This window comes from Tursiops truncatus, chromosome 11 (assembly GCF_011762595.2).
Source record: "Tursiops truncatus isolate mTurTru1 chromosome 11, mTurTru1.mat.Y, whole genome shotgun sequence".
Lineage (NCBI taxonomy): Eukaryota > Metazoa > Chordata > Mammalia > Artiodactyla > Delphinidae > Tursiops > Tursiops truncatus.
The window spans coordinates 74789184-74814722 of record NC_047044.1 but is presented as its reverse complement, the minus strand read 5'-3'; the positions used below and the strand labels follow the sequence as shown (position 1 = coordinate 74814722).

At 37.1% G+C, this 25539-nt stretch overlaps 1 protein-coding gene across 1 annotated transcript; it reads left to right on the top strand.

The window, feature by feature from the left end:
* The first annotated feature begins 10663 nt into the window (after positions 1 to 10663).
* LOC101320120 (dol-P-Glc:Glc(2)Man(9)GlcNAc(2)-PP-Dol alpha-1,2-glucosyltransferase) lies at positions 10664 to 21979 on the top strand. Its single transcript, XM_019935353.3, has 3 exons — positions 10664 to 10957; positions 12149 to 12346; positions 14262 to 21979. The coding sequence occupies exons 1-3, from the start codon at positions 10775 to 10777 to the stop codon at positions 15315 to 15317; spliced, it is 1437 nt and encodes a 478-aa protein (XP_019790912.2). The 5' UTR covers positions 10664 to 10774; the 3' UTR covers positions 15318 to 21979.
* Positions 21980 to 25539: the final 3560 nt, after the last annotated feature.

Here is a 25539-nt window from a genome sequence, read left to right as displayed (position 1 = left end):
ATCTGCAAACAGATTTTATGGCTGCTTCTGCCTCATTAGAGCCAGTAGATGTCCATTTTCTGAGAAATTTGGTCAGAGCTTGCTTTCACTGCAATGAACCATCTGATGATGAGTTTGCACAGGTGGAGAACTAGAACTCTCACCAGCCTCTCCCTACAATTGCAGAGTACCTATATACATGACAGAAAAAAATTCTGCTACTTACCGAAAAGCCAAATTAGTTTAGGCTAGGTTTATAAATAACCTTTTACTCACAGAGCACTAAATTATCAGAAATAAAAGAAAGAGAAATTTTTAGACTGAGTGTTGAACATTGTATTAAATGATGTTGGACAGATGGAAACACTGTATTTAGATATCTATTACATTAAATTTCTTGATTTGCCAGGTTGAAAACAAGTCACCTTATGTATCTTCTGGACATAGCACAAAATTTTTGTTTTTTTAAATTTTTGAGTTAAATAATCATTTGTCAAAATGTAATAGAGTGTTTCTCAAACTACATATGATAAAAATCCATTTTTAAAAGAATCCCAATCCATCATGAATTGATAATTTTATAAAACACAATAAAAATGAAAAACTAGAAAAGTGAAATGAAAGAAAAAAAGACATATGTCTTCTTTTTCAGTACTCCACAGACATACAATTACTTTGTGACACTGCTAAAAAATTTCTAAATATTTATTTCTATTTCTGTACTTATCTGGTCATAATCCAGTTGTATGGGGATCCAGGCAGGCATCAGTTGATAGACCACATTTTTAAGTACAAAGAGTTTTTCAAAATAAAATAAATTCAAAGGCTTATAAATTTTCCTTAAAAATGGGCACTATCCTTACCAGCCTGATTCCTGTTCCTCTGATTTAACCATCTTCCACTCTTCAAGCTGCTCCTTTTGACATTTAGCTCTATAAACTGAAATAAAATGCTTATATTACTACTTCTTGATTTTTCAATATTAGACATTCTCAGTTGACTTGATACTATGAAATATGAGGATATAGTTTACTTGCATCCTTCACTTATATATTCTTCCCACATCCTCCAAGTAGAGGTCTACCAGAATTTTTATTTAAATTTATGGAACTGTTTAAAAGCGAGACTCTGACTGACGTACTGAAAAGAGGATGACAACAAATATCAAAAACTAAAAGCGGGGCTTCCCTGGTGGCACAGTGGTTGAGAGTCCGCCTGCCGATGCGGGGGACACGGGTTCGTGCCCCGGTCCGGGAAGATCCCGCATGCCGTGGAGCGGCTGGGCCCATGAGCCATGGCTGCTGAGCCTGCGCGTCTGGAGCCTGTGCTCCGCAACGGTAGAGGCCACAACAGTGAGAGGCCCACATACCGCAAAAAAAAAAAAAAACCAACTAAAAGCGTAATGAACTACTTTATACAGTAAAAATGTCAATTCTTTCCCCAAAATAGCTGAATAGATTCAATACAATACTAATTAAAACAGCAGCTGGTTTTTAAAAATATTTATTTATTTGTTTGTTTGTTTATTTTTCACTGTGTTGGGTCTTCATTGTTGCGCATGGGCTACTCTTCCTTGCAGTGCACGGGCTTCTCATTGTGGTGGTTTCTCTTGTTGCAGAGCACGGGTTCTAGGCACGTGGGTTTCAGTTGTTGTGGCACGTGGGCTCAGTAGCTGTGGCTCGTGAGCTCTAGAGCACAGGCTCAGTAGTTGTGGTGCACAGGCTTAGCGGCTCTGCAGCATGTGGGATCTTTCTGGATCAGGGCTCTAACCTGTGTCCCCTGCATTGGCAGGTGGATTCTTAACCACTGCACCACGAGGGAAGTCCCCAGCAACTGGCTTTTTGTGGGAATTAATAAAATATAAATGGATATGTAATATCCAAGAGTATTCAAAATACTCTCAAAAAAGAAGAACATAGTGGGAAAAAATGCTCTACCAGTTACTAAGATATATTTTAAAGATGTAGTAAAATAGTGTAATATTATAATGACAGACAAATATAGCAATGGAATAGAGAGTTTAGAAAGAGACACATGCAAATATGGACGTTTCTTTTCTTCATTTGACATAAGTGTCACTGTAGAGAAGTGGCAATAAAATGGCATTTTATTTTTATTTATTTATTAACATCTTTATTGGAGTATAATTGCTTTACAATGTTGTGTTAGTTTCTGCTGTATAACAAAGTGAATCAGCTATATGTATACATATATCCCCATGTCTCCTCCCTCTTGCGTCTCCCTCCCACCCTCCCTATCCCATCCCTCTAGGTGGTCACAAAACACCGAACTGATCTCCCAGTGCTATGCGGCTGCTTCCCACTAGCTATCTATTTTACATAAAATGGCCTTTTAAAATGTTGCTAAGACAATTTTTTATTTTTATGGAAACCAACTAGGTTCACATCTTGCATAATGCACTAGAATCCATTATAGGTGGATTGTAGATCTAAGTTTGAAGGGCAAATAATTGAGATTCTATAAAATATTATAGAAGACCTGACCTCAGAATATATGGAAACTGTGTAAATGGAAATTACTATAAAGGAAAAGACTGCTAAATCTGAATACATAAATTTAGTAGTTTTGGGACTTCCCTGGTGGTACAGTGGTTAAGACTCCATGCTCTCAATGCAGGGAGCCAAAGTTTGATCCCTGGTCAGGGAACTAGATCCCACATGCCACAACTAAGGGTTCTCATGCCACAACTAAGACCTGGTGCAACCAAATAAATAAACAAAGTATTTTTTTTTTAATTTAGTAGTTTTCACTATTTTTATAAGCAGGGAAAAAAGTCACAGAGAGTGAGAAAAGACATTTTCAAACCATACAAACAACAAAGCGTTCACTATAAATAAAAAATTAAAAAACACACAACTTAGAAAAATGGACAATTGACGAGTAAATCTTCATAAATAAGAATACTCAAATGACTAATAAACATATGAAAACATACTCACTTTCATTAGTCATTAGGGAAATGCAAATTTAAACTGCAATTAGATACCATTACATATGCATCACTTGGTAAAATTTTAAAAATACCAAGTTTTGACAAGACTATGAAATAAGAAAAGCTCTTAAATACTGCTTAAAGAAGTATAAATTGGTATGACTACTTTAGAAAACACTTTTTCAATATTTAAACTATAAAATATGCAGATTTATGAACCAGCAATTACAATCTTAGTAGAGGTCTGCTTTTACCTTGTGCTGAGTATTGGACCATGGGTGTCAAAGGTTTTCTCTCAATATTCCTGCTCTACCCTCAACTTTCAGCAGTCTTTGCAAACCTGCACTTCAGAGGCTTCTCTCTCCATGCCTTTGTCCCATTGCAGCAGCAGACTGCTTTGTCACTCAGTGCTAGTCTCATGGGGGAAGTGAGGAGGTAAGTTCAGTATTCCCGATCCATCTTCAGTGTTAAGCAGGCCCTGTATAGCCTTATGGGTGAGCTTTCACATTGTTCCTGTTCCTCCATGTTATGGTAGCCTTGAATTTGTGGTAGCCCTCGAGGGAAGGAGAGTTTCCTGCCTCTCCCCTAGTGGCAACAGTCCTCTTCTTTGAATTAGTGCAGGATATTGGTCCCAAAGTCCTTCTTCCCCCTCCATCAGTAACAAGTTTTTCCTTTTCTCCCTTTCCCAGAAGCAATGGAGCTTTGCCTGGGTTCTGGAATGCAAACATCTCCTCACCTTCCCCCTGAGGACTAAGGCTTTCACTTCACTCAATTGAAGCGTCCAGGAAAGTGTGTGATTTTTTTTGTTTGTCCCCAAGTGGCAGCCAATCCACCTCTGCACACATGCATTTCTGTCAAGCTCTCTCCAGTCTCTCACATGCCCCCAATACTTCTTGCATGATCATATGATTATTGTAAGATATCTTCAAAACAAAAATAATAGTAATGAATTAGTATTGAAAATAATGAACTTTAAAAACACAGCCATCCTGAGTGACAGTTTTGTTAGGCGTATATTTGAGTGCTAATCAATAAAGAGGGCTAAAACATTACTGGAATCAATTTAGGGAAGGTAACAAATTGGTCCTGATTTTGCTGAAGTTGTCAGCACCCTCTAGTGGAAAGAAGACTTTGAAAAACCACTTCCTTATTGAAATAGGCTTGCCTCAAATACGTTTGCACAGATGCATTATCAGTCATCAAAATGTGGCAGTTACAGAAACTAAAATTTTGAGACAGTAATAAACAATGTAGTATTTCATTTTAATGTATTAAATAATTATAAATCCTTTCATATAGTTTGTTGTCTCATTCAGAAAAGCAATACAAAACAAGAACCCAAAAACAAAAACAAATACAAAAAAAAACCCTGAAAGCAGAACTGGGACCACAGAACAGGAACTACCCCTACCTACAATATCTCTACTTTTCCTAGTAAAATGAATTAAATGAGCATTTCTGTATTTAAATTTTCTTAATGAAATTTCAGATTTTTCTGTTCTCACTAAATTAATATTATGCAAATAATTGAGGAATAATATATTGAACATATGCCAAACTACCAATTGGTGCAGGGCATCAAATGGTCAGCATAAGGTAGCCCTCATGCCTTTCTCTCACTCTAATCTAAAACCAATAAGCAAAGTGAAACCCTCTTCAATATTTCACATTAACTTGGATGAGCATCTCTTCAGTAACGACATTTGTATCATAAATTTCAGTCCAAACTCTGAAATTTTAAAATTAGTAAAATCATATTATTGTGTTTATTAAAAGTTTAATATTGGGCTTCCCTAGTGGCGCAGTGGTTGAGGGTCCGCCTGCCGATGCATGGGAAAAGGGTTCGTGCCCCGGTCCGGGAAGATCCTACATGCCGCGGAGCGGCTGGGCCCGTGAGCCATGGCCGCTGAGCCTGCGCGTCCGGAGCCTGTGCTCCACAGCGGGAGAGGCCACAACAGTGAGAGGCCCGCGTACGACACACACACAAAAAAGTTTAATATTGTAAATTAAGTGAATGTCTTCCTTTCTAACTTTTCACTTTGGTTGATTTAATGGTACTGCAATTTTATTGATATAATAACCCCATTCCTTTAATAATTAATTTATGATGACCTTAAATTATATATAGTTTATGGGCAAAGGCCTTTGTGAAATTTCTTTTCCTTGGAATGTTTCTCATTTAACTGGCATCAAAAGCTATAGGACAATTGTTTCAGCTACTCATTTTTTCACAAGAGACAGTTCCTCTTCACATAGAGATTTTTAAAAATAAAAACTACATGTTTCTGAGTATGAATATATATGATAGAAAAATATTAAATTGTAAATATTTAAATTTCTTCACTCCAACCGCCGAGGAGTAAGGAGTCTCTATGTTGCTTGGCAATGAACATTGTGTTTTTCATAGGGGGAATCTTGGACGTGAAGCATTGGAGAGGCCAAAATTTTCTCCATGAGAAAAAAGGATGAAAAAATACAAAGAAAAAATCCTAGAGAGGGAATGATGCAGTATGGGTGGACAGAAAAGCAAGGACAATGTAGAGGAGAGGACTGCAGTGTTCTCAAACTTTAATGTGCATCAAGTTCACCTGGGAATTTAAGCGAATCATAAATTGATTATTAAATTAATATTAAAACGCAGATTGCCAGGCTCCACTCCCCAGAGCTTCTGTTTAAGTAGTCTAAGACAGGGCTTAATAATTTGCACTTCTAACAGGTTCCCATGTGATGCTATGCTGCTGGTCCAGAGACCACACTTTAAGAACCAGTATTATAAGGAATATTTAGGAAGTTTTGCTTTGGGTTGTGTGGTATAACTTTCCAGATGATGACTCAACCCTGTTTGTCTGAGACCAAAGGATTTCCCGTAACTTGCAAAGTTAAAACTGGGAAGTCTCCAGCAAGCCAGGAAGATTGGTCACCTTACAGCTTATCTCCAAGATATTTTCAGTAAAGAGCTAAAATATTGGCTAAAGCTTTAGTACCAAAATCTTGTGTTGTGTTTTCTTTTTAATTAATTGATGAATTAATTGATGAATTTTAAACATTATTTAAAATTGGAATGTTGAGATTGACCTCAAGGATACTTGCATTTTGGAGGTTACCATCTATGATTTTGGCCCAAGGTACAGCTATAGCTAGAACAAATTGGCACCAAAAAGTGAGTAAACCATCACTGTGACTATCAAGTGGTCAGTATTTTAGTTCAGTAAAAAGTGGAAAAGTACTATCCTTCTCAATAAGAAGAAGAATAGTACTTGGACTATCACTTCAAAGTAATAGTACTTACATAAATTTTTCAGTTATCAGAATTACAACATTTGGGGAAACTCACTGTTAGGGAATTTTTATGGCAGTAATAAATGCAAAATCTTAATAGCTTAAACCAACAAAGATTTATTTCTTGTACACACTACCTATCCTTAGAACTCCAAAAGAAATTGCCCGTTTTGCCATAACTTGTTATATCATAATTCAAGACAAGGACAAAATAAAAAGTTTAATTGAGGATCTATGATGATAGGACCACACATTCTAATGATGACTTTTTCACAAAATAAAGACATATGGAAAATGGAGAATATAAGGTGAATGTTAATGGTGATCAGTTTTAAAATGTAGATCTACTAAAACATAACTTACTTCATTAAAATCCCTAGAAATGGCTATGTTAATGTGAGGTCTTGATTTAGTGGCAGACCTTGGAAAAGCATTAATAGGTTATGAGAGATGTCATAATCCTGAAGTAGACAAGTGACAACAACTTCATCAATTTGCAGACAGTAAAAGTAATTCACCAACAAACTAGTGGAGTATTCTATGAAGACCTCTATTGGGCCTTTAGTGTTTCTTAGCATTCTTAAGTAATATGTTTTTCACTGATGATTATTATGTGAAAATTATTATTTAGAGGTGTGAGATAGTACCCTGGAACCTAGTTTTTCACAAAGCTCCTCAGCAGATTTTGATGCAATTAGTCTTCACCATGGAAATTTTTAAAAAAAATGAAACCTGTATTTTTCACTTGGTGAATAGAAACACAAAGGAATAGAATGTAAATAAAAGGTTAATGGGACTAATGAAACATTCAGTTCAGTATAAATTGAAGATTATTTTAAGCCATAAGTCTATGATGCTATTTTATTACTTTTGGTCTGATGTTCTAATTTCACGGCTCTGCCACTAACTTCCTACATGATTTCAGGTAAACCACTTATTTTAACTTCAGCTTCTGTAAAATGAAGGCAAGTAAATTATTAATGAAACTAACACTTCTAAAACCCCTTATTTCCTTAAAACTTTCCAATTATCTTAAAAGGATGTGTGGGATCAGATATTTAATGTAAGATCTTGGTGGCAATCAGTACAGAGAGAAACACATGGCATGAATGGCTGGCCTTGTTCTTCTACCTTCAAAGAATGTCCACTGTTTCAGGGGAAGGTCAGTAGTCTTTCAGGTATTGACAGGAGATCAGGACACGCTAGTCCAAAATGTGGCACTTTGGCATATTGAATATTTCAAGTGTAAGGAATTTGAGAAATAGATGTGCAGGAAGGACTATCTGACCTTCCAATGAAGCAGATTATAAAACCTAGGAAGGACATTCTTACCTTCCCCTGAAGTAGGTCATAAAACTCTCACATGAGAGGTGACCTTCCTGTACTCAGAAGAAAGAAGCATCGTTATTTCTGAAGACGAAGGTGAAACTGCAGAAATGCACCTCGGGGGGGGCTCTGAGGAACTCCAGTTCTTTATGTCTCAGCACAGAAAGAATTCAGCAAGAGGCAAAGTGATAAATAAGAAGTGATTTATTAGAATAGGATGCTTGTGAGGCTTACAAGTGGGCAGGGGAGAGGGTGCCACGCCCCAAGAACTTAGTGAACTACAGTTTTGTAATCAAAGGAAAAGTGAAGTGGGGGAAAAGACCACCTTCTTTCTCATTCTTGAGTAGGCGTCACGCTTCCATCATCAGTTCCTTCTCCACGTCAGGTGGGGGAGTTTTCTTGTCCCTACATGGTCAAGCCAGGACTGTCCTGGCACAATGGAAATGAACAAAAAGGCAGTAACATACACTAAAAATGGTAAATCATCTCAGGTTTCAGTATAATGTCACCCTTTCCTTATATTTTTGTTTTTAGTTTGCCCGGAGGAGCATGTACTAGGAATCATTAACTTACTGAACTCACTGGGCAGAATATTAGTCTAATGCCACCATTGTTTTATTATTTGGGGGCATGTCTCATGCTTCTGTTGCATGGTTTTGTTGCTAAGCAAGCCTGCTTGGTTTTATGGTTAAGCAAACCTGCTTTCTCGAGTGATCATTAACTTACAGGGGTATCCCATACTTTTTTCTCTACTTACGATCCCCTAGTGGGATTAATTATTTAATCACCCACTTTGTCCCTTTACTCTGTCCCTATCAAAGGGACCCAGAAGAATCTGAATGAGCTGGCATTGCTGTTTCCTTCAGCTTAATACACTTACCTCATGTTTTTTGCCCTATCATATCCTTCCATGATTTTCTGCTCTCCATCAAGTCTAGCACAAAAATGTTCAGGTTTAAACTATTCCTTGAGACCTTCGCTTCCTTATGAAGGCTCCCATATCACATAAAACATATTAAATAAATTTGTATGCTTTTTTCTTCTCAATCTGTCTTTTGTTACAGATGTCCCAGTTGAGAACTTAGAAGAGTGTAAGCAGCTTTTGGCAGGAAGGAGCTCTCTGCAGGAGCCCCCTTTTGTCTTGACACTAACTATAAAGCAGGCACCCCCATGTTTTACTCATCTCTGGCCCTAGCACACCTTTCAAATCTTTTGATCACACAATACCTTGCTAAGATGTTGGTTCTTTCCATAGATCAAAGAAGTGGAAATGAAGAATAAGTAATTAACAGATGACCAGCTCTCTTCCCTAGCTTCCCCTTTAGTAAACTCGTGAATTAACTGTGTGAACAAGATAGCTTTTAAAGAAAAATCACAAGAAGTCGACAAGCCTGCACCTTAACCTGCACACAGCGGGGGATGGTGATGACTCTGACCCCCTATCTCAATGATAAATGAGTTTACTTCCTTTTTTCCCTCTAAAAACTTTAATGGCCAAGCAGAATCTTTGGAGATTCTTTTGGGGGGACACTGAGGCCACCATCTCCCCAGACTGCCACCATTCTGATTAAAAACAGCTTTCCTTTCTACCAGCGTTTGTCTTCTCTCAAGTATTGATTTGGGGCTGCAAGCAGCCAGACCTGAGTTCAGTAACAAGAGTAGAGGAAAAAGATATTTTTCTGCCCCTACAGTATGTATATCATAATTGAGAAAGTCATGGGTTCTGGAGTCAGTTACTTGTAGATCATATCAACCTCTTGAAGCCTAGATCATCTGAACATGATTTCAAATAGATTAAGTACAGCATGGACTAAATAATAAAATGGGAGAGAATAGGGGAAACAAAACTATGTATCACAGTAGGATCCTGACATGATTTTATTCCAGTGGTTTATACATGTTCTTATTCCACCACATATTCACTTCATACCCCTCTTATTAATAAGGAAATTGCAGAGACTGAATAGAGAGGCAGTCAGCTTAATTTGAGAAAGTTTCTTAAATTGGAGAGTGTGAATTAACTTTGACCCAGAGAAAGAGTTGAACTGAAAACCCTGAGGTTTGCAACTCTAAAAATATCCTGACTCATTTTTTATTTATTCCCACCAAAGACAACAGTGACTGAGGTTATCCAAGAGATCATTTTTCTACAAAACATTGCCTGCTAGCACAAGGTAAAATTACAAAACATAATTTATCTCCAGCATTCTTCAAATACTTTCTCTCACCTCCAGCCTCCAACCCCCAATATTGGAATTGTGGGAAGTCAACGCAAACTATAAAAGTCTTCGAATTTAAGTGTCTAATATATGAAAGCCATTCTGGGGACTACAAATATAAATGATACATAGTGCCAACCATTAAGATGCTCATGCTTATTATTTAGTAGGAAAAACAGAACGCTGCAATAGAGATGTTAAGAACAATCAAACTTACAGGCACAGAGACGCCTTCCTTAACTAAAACACACCAATTTCTAAAATACTGCTTTCCTCAACTCCCGTAGAGTACTGTGATCTGCCTATCCGAATGCACTATGAGTGATGATGTAAATAAATCCTCGTTCAGAGTACCGACATTTTGAAAGAGCTCTCTTTAAATCTAAAAATGACTTAGTAAAGTTCATTCATCAGTAAAGGGTCTCTCTGGACCTTCAAGTTTTAATCTGAAACTTCCACAACCAACGCTCCCCCTCCCACCCTCCAAAGTTGATGAAATCAAATGCCTTGGAACTGAATGTTTTAGTAATTCAGATCACTTGAGAGAAAAAAATAACCTGGGCGGGGGAATGTGCAAATTTTTAGAGCTTGGAGATTGCAAACGTGTGGAAATGCCGCCACCTTCTGGTGAGAAATGGGACCAGCAGGAAAAAAGCCAACAAAGACCTTCAGGATAAGCAGCTGCTTTCATTTCAAAGCAACAAGCTGCGCAACTCCAGCGCCCTCAGATACCCCGAGGTCTGCCCCTTCCGGCTGCTCTGACCACTCAGTGCGCCCTGCGCAACGTGATTGACAGGGCAACGGTCCGGTGCGTTACCTAAACTCCTCGCTCGGAAAACAGTGACCCGACCCTTCCGGAAGCTCAGGGTCCGCTCTTCCCAGCATCCTTTGCCTTCCGGCTATGCTCAGTTCCCTCCGGCCAGTCCCTCCTTGCGCGCCCATTTCGAGCCCGAATGTCAAGCTCGACTTTGGGGACCTGAGAATCCAGCACATATTTTCCAGGACTAGATTCTTGGCTATGCGGGCAGGAATGGCGCAGCTGGAGGGTTACTATTTCTCGGCAGCCCTGAGCTGTACCTTTTTAGTGTCCTGCCTCCTTTTCTCTGCTTTCAGCCGGGCGCTGCGAGAGCCCTACATGGACGAGATCTTCCACCTGCCGCAGGCACAGCGCTACTGTGAGGGCCATTTCTCCCTCTCGCAGGTGGGATCCTCAACCTGTCTGCACCCTCGGACAGGCTAGAAAGGGAAGAGCTGGCCCCAGTTCTAATTTCTCCTACCTTTATCCTTAGCTCCCTCCACTCCAAACAGGAAGGGAACTGGGTAATCTTTTGTTCCTGTCTCTGAGATCTGTAAAATATTTGCTAAATGAATGAATAAACAGCAGATCTGTCTCCTAGCAAAAAAAGCTCTGGGAGATTAACTAATGGGGAACTGAGTTACTGCCCCTCTTTTTGGCTAATGATGAAAGCTATCCTAGTTTTTCTTTGCCAGTCCCGGGATTAGAGGCATTGGATTGCTTCTAGGAAATGTCAGAAAATTTCACTTTAGCTCACCTGTCAAGCATCTCACTGTGTATTTTGGGAGTCGGATAGGAGGGGGAGGGGGGAATCTTCAGCTACTAAGAAGTGACAAGTTACATTAATTCCATCCTTGGTGTTTTTAGCAACCTTCTGTTAACTAGATAAACTGGCAACCAGTGAAGTGCCAGCATGTTTGAGTATATATTTGGCTACATAGTTGTGTAGATATGGGTACAAAAACAGACATATCCTTCTCTTCTGGTGAAGTCATTGTAGAGTAGTGGTTAGAAATATAAAGTCTATAGTTAGAGAAGACCTGATTTTAAATCTTGGCACTGTTATTTACTAGTCATGTCGCTTGGAAATTTTCTGAGTTTCAGGTTACTCATCTGAAAATGACAGTAAAATTGTACCTACTATAGAGCTTGTTGCAGGATTATATACAGAGGATTTAGCACAATTCATGGCTCTCTACATTGTAGTTGTCATTATGGATCCTGTGCTTTAATCTCTTTAAACATTTTTTTCTCTAAATCCATCCGAGTTCCAGAGGGTGATTCCAGGCTTTTTAAAACTGGAGCATTTGCAATTCAATCACCAAATTACAGGCCCTCCAAAGAGTATATCTTGGAAAATAGAAACTGAGTTTAAGTTGTTGTCTGCTGGTTGCTTGTACCTTAACAATCACAAAGCAGGTACAGGGACAAAACATAAGATAAACTTTTCTTTAGAGGAGGCATCTGATTTGCTCATTTAACTGTGACTTAGGATAACTTCCCAAAATGCCTGATTATTGGTAAAGATGACATCTCTGTGTCAGTCCTATCAGTATTACCTCTTGCTTTGCTTCATTGTTGACCTTTTTTTTTAAGTGGGACCCCATGATTACTACATTACCTGGCTTATACCTGCTGTCAGTTGGAGTGGTCAAACCTGCCAGTTGGATCTTCGGATGGTCAGAACACGTTGTCTGCTCCATTGGAATGCTCAGATTTGTTAATCTTCTCTTCAGTGTTGGCAACTTCTATTTACTATATTTGCTTCTCCACAAGGTGCAACCCAGGCACAAGGTTTGTTTTCAAAATAATTTATTATATTTAAGTTTATGTACAGTCAATTCCACAATTATGGTGAATTTGTTTTATGAAATTTGGTGAAAAATGTATTTAACATTTAATATTTGTGTATCTTTTGTAAAGATAAAGCAAGTCCCCTACCCCCATTTTAGAAGATACTTGTGTTTAAATACTTGAATTACTCTTATTTATTTATAAAATCTATAAATTTTCATGAATTAAACCAGTTCAGTAAATATCTCAGTATGCTAAGCGCTGAGATTACAGAGGTAAATGACACAGTCTTTTTCTTATAAAACTTATATCTTCATTAGGGGAAACAGAGGTTACCAAGCAATTTTTTTTTATTTTTTATTTATTTATTTTTTTGCGATACGCAGGCCTCTCACTGTTGTGGCCTATCCCGTTGCGGAGCACAGACTCCGGACACTCAGGCTCAGCGGCCATGGCTCACGGGTCCAGCCGCTCCGCGGCATGTGGGATCTTCCCAGACCGGGGCACGAACCCGAGTCCCCTGCATCGGCAGGCGGACTCTCAACCACTGCGCCACTAGGGAAGCCCCCAAGCAATTTTTTATGATTTAAGAATGCAGGCCTTGGAGGTGGATTACCTGGGTTTGAATTCTATCCACTTACTAATTGTGTTACTTTGCAGGTTACCCCTTAGTGACTCCTTGTTTTCGTCAGTTAAATAGGAAAAATATAGACTGTACCTCATAGGACTGTTCTAAAGAGTAGAAGAGCTTAATAAATGGAAGGTGCTTAGAATATTGCCTGGTATATAGTAAGGAATCAATAAATATTAATTATAATAGTTACTTTTAGCTTAAAGAGATGATTTCAATAGTGTAAATTATGAGAGAGCAATAGCTATAAAACGCTATGAGGATACAGAGAAGGAGCAGAGGAGCACTTGTTGCACCCTGACTGGGAGGGAGAGGTGTGGGTGGCATTGGATAAGGCTTCACAGAGAAGATGGTACCTGAGCTGAATCTTGATGACAGATAGGACTGTAGGATGGGAATGAATCCTGACAGGATTAACAGCATAAGCAAAAGTAGAAAGGCATTAAACAACAAGATGCAGGGAATTGCTATTTGGAATTATAAGATTATAAAGTACAGGGACGTGAGGCTGCAGAAGTCTGTAGAAGAAGGTAGGGGAGAAGTCACAAATATATTTTTATGTCATGGAAAGCATTTTAAACTTTATCTAATAGGTGATGGACAGCCCTTAATTTTAATCAAGGTAATGGCATGGTTTGGCTTGGTGATTTAGATTAACTGGATGATAGAATTCAAGGAGATAAGAATACTTTCAAATTCTACCTGAGACTATCAGCCCAAAAGAAGATGTCTAAAACTTTAGACTAGGCCCACTATTTTCAGGAAGATCCCTGTAATTTCATCATAAAATAGTAAGATCATTGTGTATAGTGGTATAAATGTTATATACATATTTATATTCTCTCTAGTGCACAGTTTTGAAGGGATATCTTTAAAAGAAATTGGTGATGATGGCTAAGTGAATGCTTATGGAAGGCACGAAGATAAGCTCACTGAAATGGAACCACCTGCACTGTGTTCCATTTGTCTCCGTGTTCCCCATAGAACTGAGGTCATTGTCTTGCACACAATAACTCCTTAACTATTTGTTGAATGATTCAAAGTATTGTAGGCTTTGACACACACATGTATTGTCTTACTGCTTTCCAAACTGCTAGGTGTAACTAAAAAGTATCAGAAAGTGTCCTTATAAATACATACTGTGTTTTTGCAAAGCCAGAAATAACATTAATGTTGAATATTTTTTTTTGAATAAGAGTCAGGCAGTTTTTTGTTTTTTAGTTCATTAGCTCAGCAGAAACAGCCTATTTGTTTTATTGTGAACTATGTTTTCTCTTCTTGTAGGCTGCCTCAAGTATCCAGAGAATCTTGTCAACATTAACATTAGCAGTATTTCCCACACTCTATTTTTTTAACTTCCTTTATTATACAGAAGCAGGATCCATGTTTTTTACTCTTTTTGCCTACTTGATGTGTCTTTATGGAAATCATAAAACTTCAGCCTTGCTTGGATTTTGTGGCTTCATGTTTCGTCAAACAAATATCATCTGGGCTATCTTCTGCGCAGGAAACGTCATTGCACAAAAGTTGACTGAAGCTTGGAAAACCGAGCTACAAAAGAAGAAAGAAGAGAAGCTTCCCTCTATTAAAGGACCATTTTCAGAATTCAGGAAAATTCTTCAGTTCCTTTTGGCTTATTCCATGTCCTTTAAGAACTTGAGTATGCTTTTCCTTTTGACTTGGCCCTACATCCTTCTAATGTTTCTGTTTTGTGCTTTTGTGGTAGTTAATGGTGGAATTGTTATTGGTGACCGGAGTAGTCATGAAGCCTGCCTACACTTTCCTCAGCTATTCTACTTTTTCTCTTTTACTCTCTTCTTTTCCTTTCCTCACCTACTGTCTCTTAAGAAAATCAGGTCTTTTCTTTGCTTAGTTTGGAAACGGAGAATTCAGTTTTTTGTGATTACTTTAGTCTCCATATTTTTAGTTTGGAAATTTACTTATGCTCATAAATACTTGCTAGCAGATAATAGACATTATACATTCTATGTGTGGAAAAGAGTTTTTCAAAGATATGAAATTGTGAAATATTTGTTAGTTCCAGTTTATATATTTGCCGGTTGGAGTATCGCTGACTCATTGAAATCAAAGTCGATATTCTGGAATTTAATGTTTTTCATATGCTTATTCACCGTTATAGTACCTCAGAAACTGCTAGAATTTCGTTACTTCATTTTACCCTATGTTATTTATAGGCTTAACATACCTCTGCCACCTACATCCAGACTTGTTTGTGAGCTGGGTTGCTATGCAGTTGTGAATTTCCTAACTTTTTATATCTTTCTGAATAAAACTTTTCAGTGGCCAAATAGTCAGGACATTCAGAGGTTTATGTGGTAATATCAGAAACATCTTGAACTCTAAAAATAGACTTATTATTTAGACTATTTCCATAATGAAAACTACGTAGAAATTTTTAAATTTCTTTTAGGCACCATGGTGATCCGCAGATCACATCAGATTTTTTGTGCTTTAAATATCAGAAATATGTATTTTAAATATATATATGTGAAATATGTATATATATATACATATATATATATATATATATATGTATATCTATCTATCTATCTATGACCCAAGGAAGTTAAATGGTAAAGAACTGAGAAAAGTTTAAGACTTGCTCCATAAGCCTGAATAATGATGGGAAAGTAAAATTATTCATAGCTATCTCATGATATTTCTTTGATACTGTTGGCCACTCAAAAAGCTTGGAAACTTTTTTGTATACAAGTTTATTTATTAATTCTCTTCAGAAAAAGTAGCAAAGTCTTTGAAAAATATTTACAAATGATTAGGTAATATTATTGATTGAAAAGTTGTTTAGCATTTTAGTAAATATAATTTCAATCATAAGGTAAAATAGACTCACATAGATAGTAAATGTTGTAAAATAGAGGCTTTTCTGTGTTTATCTAGGAATCAAATTGTTGATTTTTATTAAAAATCTAGAAATGATGAAGTCCTTTCACCGTTCCTAATATGAAATATATCATGAGCAAAGATAAATTGTATTGATAATAATACCTTTTAAAAGGGCTTTTCTTTCTGAAGTACACTACTTCATCAGTTTCCTTTGGCTGCCGTAACAAATTACCACAAGTTTGGTGGCTTAAAAAAAATTTCAGAATTCTGGAGGCTGGAAGCCTAAAATTAAGATGTCAGCAGTGTTGGTTGCTTTTGGAGGCTGTAAAAGAGAATCCATTCCATGCTTCTCTCCTACCTTCTGCAGTCCATGGTGTTCCTTGGTTTATAGATGTATCACTCCAGTATCTGCCTTTGTCTTCACATGGCCTTCCTCCCATCTTCTTTCTCTTACAAGGACAATGTCTGTGGATTTAGGGCCCACCCTAATCCAGGATAATTGTGTGTTCAGATCTTTAACTTAATTATGTCTACAAAGACTCTTTTTCCATATAAGGTCATATTTACAGGTTCCAAGTTGACCTATCTTTTTGTGGGGCGCTTTTTAACCCACCGAAGTTACCAAAGGAGATTTTACAATAAATTTCATAAAACTTGTAGGAAATAAATTTTTGATGAGATATTTTAAATAAAATTGCATCTTTTCAGAGAGGTTAAAAACAAGTGACTTGCAGGGTCACATAATTATAAAACTAAAAGTAACTGGTATTTGATTCCATTATCCAAAAAACGTTAGAATTTAAAGGAAGTTTAGAAATTATTTGATCTAGTCTTATTTTGTAGATTAGGGAACAAATGCTTGGGTAGGATTTGGTGGGATTAATTTTGGATTCTGTGTCTGCTATTTGGAGTACATTCATTGGGTTGTCATTCCCTAACAGAGAAGTATTATTTGGATATGCTAACATTGACATGTAAACTTAGAACTGTAACTAGAATTCATTTTTTAATCCAGTTTTACATTTGTAAACTTTTCAATAACTGTGTGAACTGTCTTAAGTGTTGGATTATGCTTTCTCTGGGTTTTAAATAATGAGTGGATTTGGAAGGTACTGTTCATTTGCAATATAAAATTATGCACAGGTAAAAATACAAGTGTAGTCTTGAGTAATAAATGCAAAGTCTGGTTTTACACACTCTTTGGGGCCAAGCTGTACTCTATTTAGTGCTTAGAAAGTAGATTGACTCTTTAGTTATAACAGTGACTGTAGGACAAATGTTTTTACCAAAACTCTTTTTTAATTAGACAAGAAAGCACACTCAAATAATTATTTTATAATGGAGATATGAAGTCAAAATTCTCCCCCAAATGTGCAATTTAGGAAAAAGAAATTTCTTATCTGATGCCATTGGTGCAAGGCTTTTGTTTTTTAGGCATATTTCTGAGACAAAAAAAAAACCTTTTTCTCTCTAGTCTGGCAAGAAGGAGGAAACTATTCTACTCCATGTATTAAAGGAATCATTGTTCTAATTCATTTTTAAGTGTTGAGTCCCTGCCCTTTTAAGAGATCTTTTGGAATGCAGTGAATTAAAAGGTGCTCTACAGAGCTGCTTTTAGAAACATCCTGAAGTTATATGTGTTTTGACTCTTTTTCAAGAGTTACCAAATAGATATGTTTGATATTATTTTTTAAAAAATTAGACTTAATGATTAGAAGGTAATTCTTAAAAAAAAAAAAAAAGTATTGATAAGCTAGAGACCCTGTGGGGCCTTGCAGTTATTGTTATTAAAGTCTGTAAATGGGTTTTGGGGTTTTTTTTGTTTTTTGTTTTTTGCGGTACGCGGGCCTCTCACTGTTGTGGCCTTCCCCGTTGCGGAGCACAGGCTCCGGACGCACAGGCTCAGCGGCCATGGCTCACGGGCCCAGCCGCTCCGCGGCATGTGGGATCTTCCCAGACCGGGGCATGAACCCGTGTTCCCTGCATCGGCAGGCGAACTCTCAACCACTGCGCCACCAGGGAAGCCCTAAATGGGGTTATTTTAAAGAATATCATAAAAAGATTTGGTCCGTAAGTTTTTTAGGCCCAGTAATATATCTTTTTGGACTTTTTCTACCTTGTATGAAATTCTGTAGATACAGAGTATTATCTCTATATAGCATTAGGAAGGTTCCAATGTGCTGTGTTTCCTCACATTTATATTTTCTTTTAGTGGATACCTAGAAATCTTTTCTAATGCATCTATGTATGTAAATTATTTGGAAATATTGATACAGTCATTTCTCAGTTTAAGCATAGCATGTCATTTTGGCAAGAGAAATTATGTTAGCTTTCTGGTCTCTTCCTCCTTCTTCTTAGAGTTATTTCAGGAATGTGCTTAGCCTGTCACAACGTACCTTAATAAAAATGGCTTAATTCAGTTTATTTCTAATAAATAAATAATATAGTGTATTTCTAGTTTGAATTCAACCGCCACTGGGCTTGACATTTCTTTTTCTTTATAATTGTTTGACGACCAGGAAAGGAAAAGAAAAGAGATACGCAATTTTTATCTGTACCCTCTAAATAGTGGACTATTACTTTAGGCTCACTTTCAAGTAAAATATTTCTATAAAGAAATCAATGCAAGTTCATTAGGTTAGAGAGCATTTATTATTTTAAAAATAATTAGAATTTCGTTAAAAACAAGAAAGAAGCATCATGCAAATAATATGAATAAGTTTTTTTTAATGGAAATTTAAATATGACTTAACCATGGACTAGAAAAAGCATAGGAGTTCTGTATTTGATTGTGGTTTTGGAATCGATAAAGCAAGTGGTTTAACCTTTGGTCCTCCCTTCAAATGAGAATAGTATTTATCTTAAGTCAGTGCCATCTAGCCTTATTTCAAAAAGAACTCAACCCCTGCTGTATATCCATAAAGTTCATAAATATGTCATATAATAAATATTGAGTAAATGTATGCTGAATGAAGTTTTTTTAGTATGGAATGAAGTGAACATCCTAGAAGAAGTATGATATATAACCATAAACTAATTTCAGGAAATAAATCACATATTTGATAATGAGACATTCTAACCCTTTTGTGCCTAAGTTTCCTGACCTAGTTTTAAAATTTTTAATTTACTCTAGTGTTTAATACTTACACATGTATTTACTTGAAAATATGTGTTGTTTTTCTAATAGGATGTGATTTCAAAACTATTGCTGTTTATTTAAAATAAGAAAAATAAGTTACTATCTACCATTATAATAGCAGCAGAATTCTTGATCATTATCAAACTTTTAAGGGCAAAGAGATTTCAACCAATTATGAATAGTTTATGTTGTTTTCCTTATGCTGAATTTTGCTACTTTAGGGATAACTGTTATTTAGGGTACTTTTTAATGTATTTAAATGTTGACAACAAGACAACATTTCCAATATACTAAAACCTGTATAGCTGAGAAAATTATAAAAAATGGATAAATGGAGGATATATTTGTTAACACATATTCCTAAATCCAACACTAAATTCTTTACTATTTGGAAATTATTTCTAGGATAAGAAATTTTGTCACAGTGAAGTAATCCAAAATATCCTTATATTGTGCTTTTAAAAAAATGAGCATTTGTTGAATTTAATATTACTTTAATTTGAACTCTGCACCACCATCAGACCAATAGAGATACTGTATTTTTCTGATGAGAAAAATATTACACATTGCATTGATTTTTCACTGAAACTTAAGTCATTTCAGTTCAGTTGAACCATATATGTGTGTGTATGGCATATGCAAAATGAAGAAGAGGGAGGAAAGGTAATAATGATAATTGCTATTATTTATTGAACACCTATAGTGTGCTAGGCATTATACTGGCTGATTTACAAATGCTGTCTCATTTGATCTTATTTATATGAGGCAGATGTTGATTTCTGTTTGACTGCTGGAGAAACTAAAAGTCAAACACATCAGGTAACTTGCATCAGTCAACTACTTAATAACACAGATTGGTCTGACTTCCAAGCCTTGAGTTTTTGGCTGCTACTCTGCCTCACCATGAAAGTTTTTCCTTAAGAGAAGTAGAATATGGAGAGAGAGGTGGTAATCTGTCCTTGCTCTTCAATAGCCAGACCATTCATGGCATATTATTTTTTATATTGGATGCAGTCATTTTTAGAAATGATAGAACTGTTTAAAGGAGCATGAACAGATGATGAGTGTTTATCGTTCTGTTGAAGAGAAATAGCTAAAAGAATATATAGATGTTTAACTTGGAAGAGCAGAGATCCCATAACTTTGTAAGATCTCATAGTTGAGGAATAATTCTTTGGAAGGATTGGACTATTCACACCTGTAAATCAAAGGCCAACAGATTTCAACTCATGAAAAACATACATTTTCTAATTGTTTAGTCTCTGCAGGGGAACGGGCCCAGAAAAAAAGTAAGTTTACCTATACTTTCTGGAGCCAAGATTCTGTTTATCAAGGATGCTTCAGAAGAGATTCAGATAGCAAGTAGGTAGAATAAAATGGCTTTTTAAGATACCTTACAACACTGTGGTTTGAAATTCCTAAGTTTTTTATGGGTAATATTTTCTGCATTAATTGCGAAGTCATGGTGAAGTATATCTGGTGGCTTGTATGGTGACTGACATTTTAAATTTCTGAAAAAAAAAACTACTTTTAACTCTGTTCCCTTGTTTTAGAAACAAATTCCAGATACAGACTTAGTATGAGGTATTTTAGCTATAGTGCTGGACAGTACTGCTATTAAAATAATTTATTTTCTATTTTGTAATACCCGTTACATTTGTAAACAGAATGTGCTTTTATTTGAAAAGGCTTTTCGCCTTACAAATAAGTAGGGCAAGCACCATCTGTAAGATTTTTTAATGCAGTATCCACTAGGTGGTGATACTGTGCTACATTTCCAGGTGTTTTTGTACTTAAACTTATTGTCTGAGTTAACTTTTCTCTAGAGTTTTAAGTTTTGGTCCACAAAGTATTTTATAGCATCCATGTCTGTTTATTAAAATATTTTTTAAAATGTTTCCCGAATTGTATGAAGCTAAGGTAAATGTTTAAAAAGTAATTTTTGTGTTTTGTATTCATATATTTGGTGATTTAACCTAATATATCTTCCCATATGACATTCTTTTCTTCATATGGCATAGTCAAGATCTCTTCCCATAAGCAGTGAATGATGGTGAAGACAGATTTGAAAACTTATATACATTGTATCAGTCACTGTTTTAAGTGCTTTACCCACATTATCTTGTTTATGCCTCATAACAACTCTGTGGATCAGTACTGTTGTTAATATCCCCACTCTACACATTAGGAAACTGAGTAGAGTTTAAGTATTTTGTCCAAGATCACAAAATAACTGGCTGAGCTGGGATTCAAACCTGGGCAAGCCGACTCCAGAATCCATGTTAATTACTATCAATTGGTGGGGGGATGTAGGGGACAGGAGGAAGGGCACAAAGTCTGCCTTCAAATATGTAGCATTTTAGAAAGAGAAATAATCATGGAGGATGTGGTTATACTCCTTTATAGATCAGGAAAATGAAGGCTGCGTTAATTTTGGCTCTTCCAGAGGCAGATAATCTTCCATCTGCTATTGTGTCTTCCATTTCTCTTTTTGATGGTGCTTCAAAGTGATATGTATGTGTACTAGTGAATTTAATGGAGAAAAAAGAAAACAACTCAGGATTGGCGTCTTTAGCCATATTAATTTACATTGAAGTAAAGATCTGTGTTTTAATCGGAATGATTCCAGCAACCAAATGGGGGAGCATAGTTGTTTGAAAATTGATACTTAGTTTCTCCAAGGAGACTCCTATTTGGAAGCAAACTGTTGGTTAAACATGGCATACTTTGGAATTTTTCAAAACAATGTGACTGGAAAAGTTTGATCTTTTAAAAAACTCTATCAATATATATTCTAGATGCTTTTAAGTTTTGTTTTTGTCAGATACCATTCTGTAAAATGTTTTTTACTTCTAAAATTATGTTGTGGTTCATGTCATTTAAAACTGATTTTTAAGTAATCCTGTTCTTTATAAGAATGAAAGATAGACCTTTTTAAAAAGTTTGTTCAAATATTATAGTTTCATTTTGTTTGTAAATAAATTCATGTTTTATAATATTTTAAAGCTTATTATGTCTGTTTAACACATTCTCTTACTCTAGACTGGGTGCCAGTGGCTTTTTTCTTTCATTCACTCTGTGCTAGTAGCCATTTTACCCTGTCTACCACCTACCAATTCTATGCTTTGTAAGTCTTCTTTTTTTTTTTTTAATTGTATTGGTGTATACTTGATTTACCATGTTGTGTTAGTTTCAGGTGTACAGAAAAATGATTCAGTTATACATATATTCATTCTTTTTTAGATTCTTTTCACACTTTATAAGTCTTCTTGAAATAATAGAACTGAATAATATTTTTAAGTATAATAAGTGCCCATCATTAACCTGGATGACTATCTTCATTCTAATAATAGTGGAAGGCAGTTAAATTACTGGCTGATCATCTTGAACATGTGGAGGCTTGTATTTCTTCTAGTCCAGGTCTGTAGAAAGCTCAAAGTGTTTGCGAAACACTTTTAACTTGGCAGGACTGAAATCCCAAATTTTGATCCCTTCTGTTAAGGAGAAGAGATCCCTGCTCTGTTTTCAGACTTCCAGCTCTTGCTTTCCACTGGGCTTCTTGGAGTTTCCGCTGCTTATATGCATCTCAGCGATCAGCTGAGGACTTACACACAGATTTGGGAGTTTCTCCTCTTTGACTCCCTCCTTCTTGGGATTTCCCTTCTTAATTTATAACTACTCTAACAGCCCTAAACTGCATTCTCTCACACCTCAAATCAATGATATTGCAGTTTTCTGACTAGGGTGTGTCCTCAGGGGAAAAGTCATTATAAATGTGGATAGCACCCAGTGAGATCTTTCAGTGATTAAATCCTGTCCAGTTCTTGACTCCTTTTGTTTGTTCTTCAGGGCCTTTAAATAGACTTTTATTTATTTATTTTTTTTGTGGTATGCGGGCCTCTCACTGTCGCGGCCCCTCCCGTTGCGGAGCACAAGCTCCGGACGCGCAGGCTCAGCGGCCATGGCCCACAGGCCCAGGCGCTCCGCGGCATGTGGGATCCTCCCGGACCAGGGCACGAACCCGTGTCCCCTGCATCGGCAGGCGGACTCCCAACCACTGCGCCACCAGGGAAGCGCTTTTTTTTCTTTTTAAGTTAAACAATCTGTGGAACAGTTAATATGATAAAAGTTCCTCTGCCATTACCTGCCTAGGAATCATCTTGATTATAGTTGTATAGTCTCTCTGTTTATGTATAGGAAGTTGGGGTTGTTACTTTTGAAGAGCTAAAAAAGCGTTCCTAAAATAAGTTTAGGTGGGGGCAGTAAGTTTTTAGAATATTGACTTCTAATATAGTCCTCTAATATAGTAAATTATAGTATTTGTAATTAAATCCAATGACCTTTTAAGGGTCTCTTATGTGAAAATGTTATCAAGAAATACAAAAGAAACAGACTTCCAGGCAAGAAGAGCTCACCTTCCAACTGAGAAGTCTTTGGAAAAAAAAGCTTTCCCACGTCAATTGGAATGATGGATGGTTGCTCTGTGTTCAACGGCCAAATAGGAGGGAATGACCTGCTAGAGTGCATGGAAAGGCTGGTTTCCCTTTTAGGAAATGAAAGTGTTTATCACAAGATGGATGAGAGCACAGGGTTGTTTCCATGTCTGGGACTTAACCCAAGGACCTGAAGCAGGTCGTGGGTTACTTCACAGACTAGTACCACTAGAGTTGGGGTAAGCTACGTTGAGTCTTTTTTCACGAATGAGTCGCTAACGGATAGTAGTAGCAAAGTCCTCATTAAAATGTATACAACGAGGGACTTCCCTGGCAGTCCGGTGGTTAAGACTTTGTCTTACAATGCAGGGGGTACAGATTCAATCCCTGGATGGGGAGCTAAGATCTCACATGCCTCACAGCCCAAAACCCCAAACATAAAAAACAGAAGCAATATTGTAACAAATTCAATAAAGACTAAAAATGGTCCACATCAAAAAAAAAATGTATACAACAGTTTCCCCTTAGTCAGCAGAAGATCTTTCAACATACCACAAACACAAAGTTTCTCTAATAGTGTTCCTTTTGTGAAGGGAATTTAAACGTTTTCTATGATGTATGAAGTGATTTGATCCCAAAAGCTGTAAATCTGACACTTGTACTACCAGTGTGCTGTTGAGCTAAATAACGTGAGCCAACAACCACTGGAAGTTAAAGATTTGTAGATGGTATTGCTAAGCATGCGTCTCCTGTAAGGAGTGTTTCTTATGGTACATAAGAAAAAAACTACTCCACAGTATGTCCATTCACTAAGTGGAAGGTGTCCATGAAGTGTGAAGCAGGAAGTATTACAGATCTCTGATACTGCACTTTGTAGAGGTATTTGAAAGCCAAGTGAAGCTCTGTGTTTGAAAGGTGAATTGGATGTAAAAGCCTTTCAAATACAGGTTAAGGCTTTTTTCACATAGAGAAAATGTATGTGTGTCCTACAAGCCAGAGGAACAAAGTTTCAAAGAGATTGGGCTTTCAGGGCATGGAACTTGTCACATACCAAACAGGTGAAGGAGCTCATTAAATGGGGGAGAGACCCACACCCTTACCATTGTATATATTACCAGTAGCTCTGTGGAGCTCTCTCCGGGTTGGAGGATGGAGAGAAGTGAAGCCTTATCAGAGGACATGGAAAGTCTAGTATCACGTTTAGAAAATGGTTCTGTTTCTCACAAGCTGGGATGAGACAACTTTTAGGCATGGGGTTGTTTCCCTGTCTGGAATGTCTCCCTGTCTTCAACCTGAGCACTCTAAGCGGTCCAATAACCATTTCACAGACTAGTACCACTAGTGCTGGCATAGGCTGCTTTGAAACCTGTTGGAGAAACAACCACATGAGAATGGAAGCAATCAGGCCTCTGTCACCTGTATACCATGAAGATTGTCTGCATGCACCAGAAGATCTTTTTAACAAGTCACCAGCACAGAGCCTTTCAGTGTTCTTTGTGTGACAGGAAGTTCTCACTTGAGTGTCATCTATATAGAGGTAGCATGACCTGTCCATTAACTTGTAAATCAAGCATGAACCATCCCACGTGGTGATGAGCTAAACGAGGTGTGCTCCCTTCAACTCGAAGGGAAAGCATGGTTAAACGTGTTTCAAGATAGATAATGGACACTGTTGTTGCTTACCTCAGGAAACGACTCTTATGGCCTGATTTCACTCAGGGGAAGATGTGCTGGAAGTGGCAGCATGGGGTATATTGTTGAGGAGCTCTGGCATATTGCTCTTTCCAGAGGGTCCTGATGGTAGGTTAGCCCCTGTCTTCTAAAGGTGAAAGGGATTCCTGGTCTTTCAGCTAACGATGAGACTTCCTTCCCCGACAGCAAATGTATGTGCTTCTTGCAAGGTAGAGGGATGTGGGTTTCTAGGGACTGATTGTTCGTGCAGCTGGGGAACTTGTCCCGAGGGGTTAGGAGTATCTAGGGTAATGGGGGAGGGACATGCAAAAGGAATCTTTCTGACAGTTCATGGAAAGCTACTCCTGTAGCACTGTGTGCCAAAGCTCAAGATTAGTAAAGCCTCTCAGAGTGTATGGGAAGGCTTGTTTCCCATTTAGGAAACACATGTATC

Coding starts and splice junctions, on each gene's coding strand:
- LOC101320120 (XM_019935353.3), top strand. CDS start 10,775: ATGCGGGCAGGAATGGCGCAGCTGGAGGGTTACTATTTCTCGGCAGCC. Junction 10,958..12,148: donor GCCATTTCTCCCTCTCGCAG/GTGGGATCCTCA, acceptor TTTTTTTTTAAG/TGGGACCCCATGATTACTAC. Junction 12,347..14,261: donor AGGTGCAACCCAGGCACAAG/GTTTGTTTTCAA, acceptor CTCTTCTTGTAG/GCTGCCTCAAGTATCCAGAG.